Here is a 12471-nt window from a genome sequence, read left to right as displayed (position 1 = left end):
TCCTCTTAACTATTCGAGATAGCAATATCGTCATCGTGCTGCGAGATTGTGCCCAATACTTTTAGTACGCATTTATAGCGTGAGACGGAAGACAGCTAATATTTCTCGCAGGACAGTCAGAGCAAAGGCACGGAGAGTCCTGAGTCACCGAGTCCCCCTAATTCATCGCGCGGTTGTTTGACAAGTAGTGTTCAATTCGTGCTCCACCATATTGGCTCGTTCTCAATATGATCATGAGTCTCCTGCTCTCGAGAAATCAATAGAACTGACCGCACGAGCGCGCATAGTCCGTACAGACATTGGTGCCAAAGTTTTTCGAGTCTGCCCAACGGCCCTTTTCATGCGTAATTCCGCCCATAGTGTACAGTATTATTCCTCTATGATAATTATCTGGCAAGGTCTAGCATCCAGCAAGATGTTTTCCCTTTCAATTTGTCGACTTCTACTACTCCTATGTTTGCGGTCTGGGCCGGTTGGGGGCGGACCGCCGCCCCCAAGCTCTCCGCACCGGCACTCGGCACAGCGCCTAGTGGAGACAAGCAAGAGCACTGACAACTAAGTAAGCCCAGGCGAAGTGGTTCCGCTTGCTCAACGAGCTACTGGGCCCGGTCATTGGCCTGCGGGCGCCGAAACTGCGGCTAAACCCCCCACGAGCACACCGGACCTTTTTTTCATGTCATAAAAAGGGACCTCGGCCTTTAGTCCGTAAGACTGTCCAGATAATGGTCTGCTTGGGTTTTTCGTTTTCTTTTGTTCTTGTTTATACCACACAAGCCTCCATGTCGTGATGCAAACAGTATTCCGGTTTCGGATCCAGTCAAGCTACCAGTGAGAGTCGCGGGGTCCAACAAATCAGTAATTTTTCGACTCCGCGATGGCGGACAATACGCCGATTGATATTATCCGTTCGCATGACAGTAATGACTTGGATTTTGAACGCACCTCGCGCCATGGGCAAGACCACAATGCGCAGTCACTGACTGAACCACAGCCGGACGGCGACGAAGACGAGAAAGACAAGCGTGCATTGCCTCCAGACGGTGGGTATGGCTGGGTCTGTGTCGCGTGCGTCTTCTGGATCAATGCGCACACCTGGGGAATCAATAGCGTCAGTATCAGGGTCCCGTTGTGAGATTTTCGCGAAGTTAACAAACCAATGTGCAGAGCTACGGAGTCTTTCTCTCCTACTATCTCTCCCATGATGTATTCCCCAATACCTCGGTCCTCGCATACGCCTTCACAGGTGGTCTTAGCATCTCCTGTGCTTTGCTCATTGCCCCGCTCTCCACATACCTGATCCACCTGTTCGGTAATCGCGTTGTGGTGAATCTCGGCGTCTTCTTCGAGACGCTGTCTTTCATTGGGGCTTCGTTTGCTTCGAAAAAATGGCAGATTTTCCTGAGCCAGGGTGTTTGCTTCGGAATCGGGATGGGTTTTCTGTTCGTGGGTAGCGTCAGCATTACACCGCAGTGGTTCCTGAAACGCCGGAGTGTTGCCATGGGCATTACGGCTGCAGGATCGGGACTCGGTGGTCTGATCTGGTCGCTAGCCGTCGGTGCAATGATCCCGGGGATAGGTTTGGCCTGGACATTCCGTGTGCTAGGGATCGTCTCGTGCGTCGTGAATCTAGTCTGTGCGAACCTGCTTCGAGACCGCAATAAGATCATCGGCAGCCGTCTGGCTCCGTTTCACTTCCCACTTCTACGCCGGCCGGAGTTTCTGTTCTTTCTCGGCTGGGGAGTCTTCAGTATGCTGGGCTACGTATCGCTGCTATTTAGCATGGCCGATTTCGCACTATCAATTGGCCTCTCCTCGCACCAGGCGAGTGTTGTTTCCGCCCTCCTGAATCTGGGACAGGGCCTGGGTCGTCCATTCGTGGGCATGTTCAGCGACCGACTAGGCCGCATCAACATTGCCACGCTGCTCTCTTTCTGCTGCGGCTTCTTCTGTCTAATTATCTGGATCTTCGCGGACAGTATGGGCGTCACCTGCTTCTTTGCTGTCTTGGTTGGCACCGTCTCCGGTACATATTGGGCAACTGTCTCACCGGTGCTGGCTGAAATCATCGGCCTGAGAGACCTCCCTTCCGGTCTCAGCATTGCCTGGCTATGCCTCGTCGCACCCTGCACCGTTTCCGAGCCTATTGCCTTGGAACTCCGCGCTCGCCTCCCCGGCGGTGGATCATCCTATCAACATCTCCAAATCTTCACGGGGTTTGCATATATTGGCGCCTCCTTGTTCCTGTGGATTGTCCGTGGCTGGAAGGTCGGCGAGCAGGAGCGTGAAGAGCGGCGAAGGGAAGAGGCCACCCAGGGTGGTCCTCTGACGGAAGAAGTTGGTGAGAATGAAAAGCGAGAACGTCCTGCCACTATCCTGTCTACTTCGACATCCGCCGCCACTACTAATGCGCAGTTGTGGGCTCCATTCGGTCTGGTACGCAGAATGGTTGCTATGAAGCGCGTATGAAGATGTTTATAAGACTCCTAGAAAAGAGGGTAGGTCTATAGAATGCGAGAAGCATGACTGACTTTCCAAGTGCTTCGATTCAAACGTATTATACCCTCGGCCGCACTTCGGTGATTTAGAACTTGTTGCAATTCGAAGTTTAACTGGTATAGAGTATCTGCTAGTTAAAACGCCAAAAGACTTTTTAGTAAGCATCAAGTAAGTTAAAAAATAAAGATGATCATGCTTGGGAAAACGGATAATAGCAGATGATTCTGTAGTACATGAGAATTCACTGCTCTGGCCATCATGCAGTTCAGGTTGTGTAGTCTAATGGTTAGGACCCCAGATTCTGATTCTGGTAGTCCCGGTTCGATCCCGGGCACGACCTTTACTTTTTGCTTTTTTTTTCTTTTTTTTTCCTATTTCTATGTGTAGACGACCAATCATAGGCCGTCAATTCAGGAGAAAAATTCTTACCAATAGCGTTTAGCTGAATGGACGTTTGGCCTTATAATTTGTTAAGGATAGAGGAGGGATAGCTAGTACCATAGAAACTGAGCTAACCAATTCGGGTTGTGTAGTCTAATGGTTAGGACCCCAGATTCTGATTCTGGTAGTCCCGGTTCGATCCCGGGCACGACCTTCACTTTTTTTGATTTAAAATCAGTTTAAGTATTATTTTTTATCTAGTTACGGTGTACGTTCTGTTTGTACCTAACTGTGCCAAACCCTAGGCAAATTCAATCTGTGGAAATCGAATGAGGAGACGTGATTTCAGACAGGTGCATTCACAAGTTTCTCATATGCGCCCACCATGATGGATATACATTCTGAGTCGAAAACAGATTCCCTTTCGTGCACTCACGAATTGTTTCTCGAACCCTATCATGAAGCACACTAATCTGGCTTATGATATCTATGCGGTTTGCGTTCCGAAAAAGCGATTGTCAGGAACTATAGTTTCTTTCTTTATCAAACTATAGTCTTTACTTTAGTCTCTCTCCTCATTAGGCTTTGCTAAGGAGAAGGCACTTGCGAGAACATTGATGTTTACTACTTTGCTTTAGAACTAAATGAGGCCAACTATGTGTAGCAAGGTCTCAATAGTTCAGGAATCGTCGCTGAGCCCTAGCTGGGATGAAGCGGTCATCTGTATTTATGGTTGTCCTTCCTGCTACTGGTGTTGGATAAGTGTTTCAACCATATATATACTGTAACAATTTGTGCGGTCAGTCAGCTTCACTGGAGTAGCTTGACTACTGCCTCATGTCCAGCCTGTACTGCGAATGATAGCGGTGTTCGAAGCATGATTTCAAAGGTGTTCGCTTGATGGAAAATGAGCTCAAGCAGGCTTGTAGCATTCGGAACTCTAAGACGCTTCAGCCGTGATGAGACAATAGCTCCTTTTCATGTCACTGATGAGATACTGCTTTAGGGTGAGGAGCCTCGAAGTCACGTTGCGTAGTCCAACCTTGGATGACACTCAAAAGAAATGGGTGAACAAGCCAGATTGCCAGAAACTTGGATACGAGGTAGGGTGGGAGGGGGAGCACTGCCTCTAATTAGTCAGGGTATGTCGTGTACGTTAACTAAGACCCTGAGCCAGAGGACTTGTATCGCGTGGCATGAAGACAGTTACAGAGTACGTACTCTGTGCTTGTACTATACAAAATCTCAAACCAGGTGTACCCTATCCTCAATTGTAATGATCAATAGATCTAACTAACACACGCACACACACAGAGAGAGAGAAGAGAGAACGAAACAAAAGAAAAGAAAAGAAACAGTAAAGGTAGCTAAATCCCAACCTCTGTACTCTGTTCGCCAAAAGTCCTCTCATTTGTTTTGTCTTACCCACAGAGCCTTTGTGGTAACATAAGGAATAGAATCGACTGGAATGAACAACCTTTTTTTTCTTTGGCAAGATTCTGAATGGCATTCGCGTTCTACCGCGTGATAAACGGGTGGGCTGTCTTTAGTCCATCTTGGACGGATCTCAGTTTTGCCATCTGTGTTGCAATTCTTGCATTTTGTTCGAACAGGTTTTTGAAGCTCTCTAGGAGCTTCGTCGAATTTTAGGAGGTAGTCATCGATACCCGGGCGTAAACGTCCATCCCCGCTAGGTTTTGCGGATAAATACTCCAAACTCCCTCTAATGTATCCAAATTCCGCAGACACCGGAATCATCCAACGCGTTCGCCCATTGCACTTGTCTGAGTTACACATTGATTGTCGGGCAATGTAGAGGCGTGTATCCACTGACCAGAAGCGGGGTTCTTCATCGGGTATCCATCGTCTCCCACAATTGGCACATTTTCTTTCTATTGTGAAGGTCTCGACAGGAACCATGATATATGGAATCTTGGAGTTCGACGTGTTTACCAAAGAAGAAGGTGTTGCACGCTTCAAAGGATGTAGGTTTGGTGGCAGTTCAAGATGCTCTGTTGTGGAAATCACAGTACTGGCTTTGCTAACGTCTTGAACCTTGACTGTCAGGCCTGTATCTGTTGATGGCCCCTGGGGCTCAAGCTTGGGCGAAGACAGTGAGTTTTCGTTTGAAATGCGGGAGAGTAATTTCTTGTCTGGTCGAATCCAGGGAACGCCCTCGTCCCGAGGAATTGCGAATCGCCGAGAAGTTCCACATGTCAAAGACCGACAAGCTCTAGTTTCGCGGGCGACATAGATCTCGGGTCTGGCTTGGCAGAAGCGCGCTACCCTATCCGAATGAAGTACTCTCGAGCAACCAGAGCACTTGAGGGGAACCACCACATTTGTACGAACTTCCACAAACTTAGCGATCGTGTGGAACACCATATTTCTCTGGGAAGACGATTGATGCCGGCAGAATAAGCTAAAAACCATACGCTTCAAGCCATATTGCACATCGTTGCGGACTTGATCAGGATGGAATGCTTCCTGGTATGCATGTGCCAGACTATCCGCATTTGTAATTGGATCGCCAGAGAAACCAGCCTGTCCGCTTTGTAACCAGTGCTTCATAGGCTCTGGTAGATCTGCGAAGATGTATATTTCATCCTCCTTGGACCACGTAGTATTGAACAGTCTCTCCGCTAGCTCTAGCAGCTGCGTTCTCATGCGGCCTTTGAGTGGAACACGGCCGAGCGGTTTCTCTGAGGTTCCATCAGATATTTCAAGTTTGTCTTGAGCATCTTGCTGTCTCTTCAATCGCTTCGTTCTGTTAACAAAGTAACATGTATCGACCTCTACACCGGCCAGCACAGCAGCTGCATTAATTTTTTGGTCTTGAAGCCAAGCGAGGTTTGGGTCGTAGTTGTGCAAGAAGAACTCCGGGTGGTATACGAATAAGATCAAGCGACGAATCATTTTGATCTTTCCTTCGTAATCGGGACGGTTGTGCACTATAATCCAAGCGTTAATGGTTGGGTATATACCCAGGTAGCGTTAAACCTCTGGGCTTAGGTGACTGGCACTTACAATCAAGGTCTGCATCTTTCTCCATCCAATCCAAGTAAACCTCGATACCTTTGAATGGACCCCAGAGTGGAAGAGCCGAAAGGTCGAGGCTTTGAGTTAAGCGCTTGTAGTTGGCTGTGCCCCAGACTATCTCAAGTTTGGCGTGCATATGTTCTCGCAAAAATCGGCACCAGTCCTCGTGGCAAGCTATGGTGCCAGCGTTGTAGGATTTCATAGCATGAGACTTTGGCTCACGTCTTGAAAAATGATCGAACCAGAAAGCGTTCTTTTGGTTGAACCCTTTGCCGATAACCAATTGCATGCAGCTGTTTGACGAATCGCAGACTTCTCCATCGACGCCGTAGTCCGTTACGAAGCTTGGGTGATGAAGGTGGATGCCAATCTTGGCTTTGATGGACCCTGACGGAGCGACGATTTCCTGCTCGGCTTTCAGGGTTGGTAACCATGATTTAACTTCAAGTCCTTTGAAAACTACAAAGTTCTTGCGTACGTCGTCGTCATCGACTGCCCCGGGTCCGGTGTATTCAGAAGGCGATGCTCTCTCAAACCTCTGAAGGTATGGTAACAGTTGCTGCAGATTTTTTGTTTCCTCTTTTGTCAGGTACTCCTCTGGATATGGAAGGAAGAGCCTGCCAAAGAGCCGAAACTCGCAATCTTTGATTTCGTATTCCATTTCGGGATTCGATAGATGGATGGATATGCGGTGAGTACTCTGAGTGGGCTTTTGATCGGGTCGAAGAGCTCAAGAGAGGTCAGAGAGACGACAGAAGACAGAGAAGGACGAGATCATGAAGGAAAGGAAACGACGGAGTGAGTTGTATTGACAGAGTGATCTCCCTACAAGGGAAAGGCTACCTCAGGCCCCCACCTCATCAACTTTCTTGTCTAATAAAAGCGTTCGTGAATGAGTCCTTCGACTCACTTGAGCTCTCTGTCTCTGTACGTAGCTAATTCTCTCCTAAGCATCTGTCACCACTGATTTCAGCTCACTCGTTCCCCACCCCTGTAGAGGTCACAAGCTCTTTCGCTCGTTGTCTGTAGGGCTTTACATATCTCAAATATTCTATCTCCCCTCTATCTTTTTCACATGTCCTCACATTCTATGGGTAAATTCATGGTAAACCTTCATAAAGTTGGTAGCTTTGAGCATCACTTCCTTTTCTCTTTAGAAATACATAAACGAATAGACACCCTGTTCATGCCTTAGTGATCAAAATCCGCACCCGTCTCTTGCCAGCCCCACGACCTTCTTCCTTGACCGAGTTAACATTGACTTGAACCTTTTGGAAGAGTTCCACGAGCACACTTCGTTCCTTCTCCGGATGCCCCTTCTCCTGGACTCGGAGGGTGTACTCCTCATTATCAAAGTCCGTCGTGCGATGCACAGCCAGCTCGCGTCTCTCCGCAACGGATCGGATGCCAGATTCACCGGGAAGCACAAAGTCCTCCAGACGAACCACGCCCTCAATACCGAAACGCGGAACGAAGACAACGACGCCGTTCTCGAACACGCGCATCACATACCCTTCTTCGTCGGTGCCCGTGTCGCCGCCCTTAGTGGCCAAATTCTCACCGCGCTTCTTGAGTGCCTGGCCCACGTAGTATTCGATACTGGCACGGCCGGCAAACTGTGCATTGCGGTGTCGATAGTTGATGTTGCGGCAGATGTCCTCAAGCTTGCTGCGCGTGCTGGTTCCTTCGATAACAGCGCGCCCGTCTTCGCCCTCATACCCAATAGCAGAGGCGAGTTGTCGGTGGACGAGCAGGTCGGCATATCGTCGGATCGGCGAGGTGAAGTGGGTATAGATAGGCGACGCCAGACCATAGTGGCGGAATTCAGACTCGGCGTGCGCCCCAGCGCAGAAGTATTCGGCAGAGGTCATGCATCGGGTTGCGAGGATACGGACGAGAGTGTTGAAGAAAGGATTCTCAGGATCAACGCAGCGGTCGAGAGAGTCGGCAAGGGCCCTGGAACTAGACACATCGAGCTCCATATTCCGCTTCTTTGACAATTGATTGATGAGGTCTTCGAAATTCTGTGGTGGGGGAGTAGCGTGACGACGAAGTAAGGCTGTCTGCGAATAAGAATCGTAGATCTTAGAAGCAACAGTGATGTTGGCGAGAAGCATAAACTCCTCGACCAGACTGTTCGTCTCGAGCATGGCTTTGGTTTTGACATCTGCCAGAGGATCACCAACTTCATCACTATCTGTCTCGATGCGGACCTCCGGAGATGCAAGGTTCAAAGCGCCCGCATCCATACGCTTCTGACGGAGGATTTTGGAGAACTTCAGAAGATTGCGCATGCTTTGGGTCAGCTCGTCATTCTGCGATGAATCGTCGATGCGCAGCTGCGCCTGTTCGTAGCTGAAGGCATCGCGTGAACGAATGACCGATTTGGTGAAGTCCGAAGACACAATCTCCGCATTTGGCGTCACCTCCCAGAGAACCGAGAAAGCATAGCGCTCCACATACGGCTTGAGGGAGCACAAGTCTGTACCCAGTAGTGCCGGAAGCATGTCGATACGTTTGTCGACGAGGTAGACCGTGGTTCCGCGAACACTCGCCTCAAGGTCCATTGGATTGTTCGGCTTCACGAAGTGCGACACGTCTGCAATATGAACTCCAACCTCGAAGTTTCCGTTGGGGAGGGGCCGCGCGTGCAAGGCATCATCGATATCCTGACAGCCTGGCGGATCGATACTGCAGATAAGAAGGTCTCGGAGATCTCGCCTCCCCTTCCAGCCTTTATCCTCCTTGGATGCAGGCACCTTCCAATCGTGACCCTCCACAGGCAGACAATCCAGAATGGATTTGGCAAATGGCTTGTACTGAACGTCATGTTCCAGGAGTAGAGCCTCCGTTTCGGCACCTTTCGTCTCCAATTCTCCCAGAGAACGGATGAAGTGACCACTAGGATAACGAGAATCGCGACTCCAAGAATCAATGGTGACTAGAATGCGCTGGCCAAGTAGGTCACCGGCTTGTCTCGTGCGCACCCGGATCTTCGGCACCCGCTTATCCATAGGTAGCACAAAGATTGTTTGTTGCCGCCGACCCGAAGCGGCCTGGGACCCGGTTGAGTTCGAATCCACATGTCCCACATATTGACGCCAGCTGCGCTTGATGACACCAACGACTTTGGCAGTTGGTTGCGGCTTGCCCTCCGAATTCTTGCCGTGGGCCTTCTTTACCTCCTCCTGAAGTGCTTTGCGCTCTTTTTCCGTCACCACAGCCTCGGTCTCCTCGGTTTCTGGATTGTCGTTTCGGGTCACCGCTTCCTCGTCCATGATCTTCGTTGAAGGAGACTTCCATTGGTCTTGAGGAAGCACTTCGATCACAACGACATCACCGGCGATCGCACGGTTGCTGTTGTCACGGCCCAGAATGAGAAGCGGTTTATCGAAAGCTGCAACATTGACCGAGCCCTCCAGGTAGTTGTAAGGCGAAACGTTGTAGACACCCTGGTGGAGAGTCCCCGCTCGCAAACCAGTCGTGAGTTTCGACATTGAATAGTATTCGGGATAGAACATTTGCCCACGAGCGGAGCCCTTGGCATCCCGTGCTTCCCTGGCTTCACTGATCATATCCAACAGCTTCTCCGAGTCTTCCAATCCGGCAACATAGTCAGACAAGGACAAGGCTGTTACACCTTCATTCGCGGCTTTGCGGAGATTGTCCTTGTCATCGGTAATGACCACAATTGCAGGCACCGCCTTTTCTTTCTTTGCCTTTGTCGATGATGCTCGAAGATGTTCTCCATACCAACTGGCCACCGTGCGCACGGCACGATCATTACGGTCGTTGATCGACTCATCCGGCTCTCTCCGAATATGGGTTTCCAGGCGAAACTCGTTGAAGAAAAGGTAGAAGCGTTTCTCGTCGGTCTTGATCAAGGCAAGAAGGCGATTGTACAGCGGCAGCGACTGATTCCGGAGCTCCTCGAGAACGGTCTGAAGAATAATCACATCATAAAATGCCCCCGTATGCTCAAAAAGATCCATTCCATTCAAGAGCGCATTCGTATCGGGAACGAGGTAGTGGCCGCGCGGAAAGGCCTTCGTGCCAGCGGGACGATCGGAGAGGACGAACGGCGCAACTAGCGAAGCGTTAGCACTGAGCAGCAACATGAAAAGCAGCCGCATTCTTACTGTTTCCATTGGCGTCGGCCGGTGCAATTGACGGGCATATCGTGCACAGCTTTGAAGAGCATGGAATATCCTGTCGCAAGTAGAGCTCGCGGACAATCTTTTGGACCTTTCCACTCTTGGTCGATCTCACGAAGACTTTGCTGGAGACATTTGCGGCCTGCGGGTTCGAGGAGAAATCCCTCCGAAGGCTCTTCATGGCGACAGTGAACTCTCGTAGGTGAGTGAGTTCCCAAGAAGTGTGAGCGACAAAAATGGATGGAGCGGGAACGAGAGAGTCGAGCGATAGCTGACTCAGCCATATCACCGCATGCCCTGGAATAGTGACGGACCCTCCTCTGTATTTACTGCGGGCGATATACAACTATTCACTAAATCAAGATGGTACTTGCAGTATGTTTTGTCCACTGAATTTATTGACCATTTTACTCACTGCTTTTGTCTCCATGAGGTAGGCTGTGGGCCAGCTCTGTTCGACAGCGAGCATGTCTACCAACCTGGCCCAATGCCAGACTCTGGTCAGGAAAGCCGTTGCAGCCGGTGCCAAGGTACTTTTGATTGCTTTTAAACTATAGAAACTTGCTGATACCGCGCGAGGCACTGTTCCTGCCCGAGGCCTCGGACTATATAGGCTCATCGGCAGCAGAAACCGTTTCACTGGCTCGCTCCGTGGAAGACAGTGAATTTGTCCTCGGCCTGCAAAAAGAAGCCCAGCAAAAGAACCTCCACATCAATGTTGGAATTCATGAACCGGCCTCGGGCGGCAAAGTCAAGAACACACTCATCTGGATTGATGATAAGGGAGCAATCACCCAACGCTACCAGAAAGTTCATCTATTTGATGTGGATATTAAGGATGGTCCAGTCCTGAAGGAGAGCTCGTGAGCGACTGACTCTTGATTTATGAGGAACTTGTTAACATATGAGATGGCATCCAGGAGTGTGGAGAAAGGACAGGAAATATTGAGTCCATTCGAAACGCCCGTGGGGCGGGTAGGACTGATGATATGCTTTGATGTAAGTTGATGTCGTTACTTTATTCCCCGACGGTATACTCAATATTCTCTCCTTAGTTACGATTCCCCGAAATCAGCCTTGCGCTGAAGCGTCAAAATGCTCAGGTTATTACGTATCCATCGGCCTTCACAATGCCTACCGGCAAAGCTCACTGGGAGCCTCTCCTTCGAGCAAGAGCTATTGAAACACAGTCCTACGTGATAGCAGCCGCGCAGTCAGGCCCTCATAACGATAAGCGTCGCAGCTATGGTCACTCGATGATTGTCAGCCCATGGGGGGAAGTCGTTGCCGAACTGGGAGAAGAATACCAAGAGCCACAGATTGCTGTTGCCGACATAGATCTAGATCTTGTGGCGAAGATTAAGCGGGAGATGCCCTTGCTCAGGAGGACAGATGTATACCCGGTGGTGTAACATGAGAGTATCGAGTTCAGAGTGAGGAGATATATTGAGAAGACAAGAAACTACTGCATGAAAGCCGGTTCAATGAATATAGAGTAGTACAGTAGGATTCAACGAAAATGGGAGATAGCGGACAAAAGAAAGAAAACATGCAACAAGCGAGTCTAAGAGAAGAACCGAAGGATAAGATCCGCAACTTAGCACAGGCATCAACCGAAGATAGGCCCTTTTCACTCTCTATGTACAGTGTACAGATTAAAACCCATCATTCCATGCGCTTATTTCTGGACCTTGGTCGGATCCTCCAGAATGCCCTCGGCCTCCAGCCGCCGGCGAGCTTCTTCCAGAGCCCACGTTTGTATCCTATCGCAACAGTCAGTCAGCATGAGTCTTTTGGGGTGTCGCTGTGGTTCCCAAAGTGATGGGTACAGCAACAAGGGAAACAAGGAGGACATACGAGGTGTCCGGCTTGAACACGTATGCGACGCCAGCAACAACCAGGCTGCCAATAAATCCCCAGTACCAGACGCCCTCCCAGCCCTCCTTCTCGTACTTCTGGCCGGGCTTGACTCCGAACAGCCAGCCGGTTGGCGGGTCGTAGTGGTCACCGTGGTCCGCAGCGCGCAGGTTGCTCCGGGTCGAGAAGGCCTGGACATTCTGGGGCCTGCGGAGCAGGCACCGAGAGCGAAGCATTTGCGACACTGGCCGAGCCACCATTTTGAAGGTTGTAGAGGAGAGTGGCCGTTGAGAAAGCGGACACGAAGATCGGCGGGAAGAACCGGGGGTTGGGGAGCTTCGGGATCGAGGACGCGAAGGGCGGAAACAAATCGCCCAGTCTATTGACAAGGCGCTCAATATCCCAATTGACGGTTGTGGACCTTGACGCTGTGCTTGGGAGCGGCAAGGAGGTGGAGGGGTTGGAGTTGATGTTCGATTGAAGCCGTGCAAGCCGATGGAGACCTGGTCTGCCGCTAGTCCCGTTGGGGCGATTTTTGCTGTCC

General features: G+C 50.2%; 5 protein-coding genes across 5 annotated transcripts; 2 read left to right on the top strand and 3 right to left on the bottom strand.

The window, feature by feature from the left end:
• Positions 1–874: 874 nt before the first annotated feature.
• N7474_006785 (MCT family MFS transporter) lies at positions 875–2466 on the top strand (the record flags this gene model as incomplete). The annotated part of the gene is made up of 2 exons (XM_057198195.1): positions 875–1108; positions 1165–2466. 2 exons carry the CDS (start codon positions 875–877, stop codon positions 2464–2466), a joined length of 1536 nt encoding a protein of 511 aa, XP_057051635.1.
• A 2165-nt stretch (positions 2467–4631) lies between these two features.
• On the bottom strand, positions 4632–6577 carry N7474_006784 (uncharacterized protein; the record flags this gene model as incomplete). Its single annotated transcript, XM_057198194.1, has 3 exons — positions 4632–4769; positions 4831–5828; positions 5905–6577. 3 exons carry the CDS (start codon positions 6575–6577, stop codon positions 4632–4634), a joined length of 1809 nt encoding a protein of 602 aa, XP_057051634.1.
• A 523-nt stretch (positions 6578–7100) lies between these two features.
• N7474_006783 (exosome catalytic subunit DIS3) lies at positions 7101–10251 on the bottom strand (the record flags this gene model as incomplete). Its single annotated transcript, XM_057198193.1, has 2 exons — positions 7101–10003; positions 10056–10251. The coding sequence occupies 2 exons, from the start codon at positions 10249–10251 to the stop codon at positions 7101–7103; spliced, it is 3099 nt and encodes a 1032-aa protein (XP_057051633.1).
• Positions 10252–10433: 182 nt separating this feature from the next.
• On the top strand, positions 10434–11482 carry N7474_006782 (carbon-nitrogen hydrolase family protein; the record flags this gene model as incomplete). The annotated part of the gene is made up of 5 exons (XM_057198192.1): positions 10434–10445; positions 10508–10600; positions 10650–10933; positions 10991–11069; positions 11126–11482. 5 exons carry the CDS (start codon positions 10434–10436, stop codon positions 11480–11482), a joined length of 825 nt encoding a protein of 274 aa, XP_057051632.1.
• A 266-nt stretch (positions 11483–11748) lies between these two features.
• Positions 11749–12187, bottom strand: N7474_006781 (uncharacterized protein; the record flags this gene model as incomplete). Its single annotated transcript, XM_057198191.1, has 2 exons — positions 11749–11833; positions 11928–12187. 2 exons carry the CDS (start codon positions 12185–12187, stop codon positions 11749–11751), a joined length of 345 nt encoding a protein of 114 aa, XP_057051631.1.
• Between the last annotated feature and the right edge of the window lie 284 nt (positions 12188–12471).

The sequence above is a fragment of the Penicillium riverlandense genome (genome assembly GCF_028828495.1).
Source record: "Penicillium riverlandense strain IBT 135883 chromosome Unknown utg000006l_segment0_segment0, whole genome shotgun sequence".
Lineage (NCBI taxonomy): Eukaryota > Fungi > Ascomycota > Eurotiomycetes > Eurotiales > Aspergillaceae > Penicillium > Penicillium riverlandense.
The sequence above is the reverse complement of the archived record's forward strand: the minus strand, read 5'-3'. Positions and strand labels throughout refer to the sequence as shown.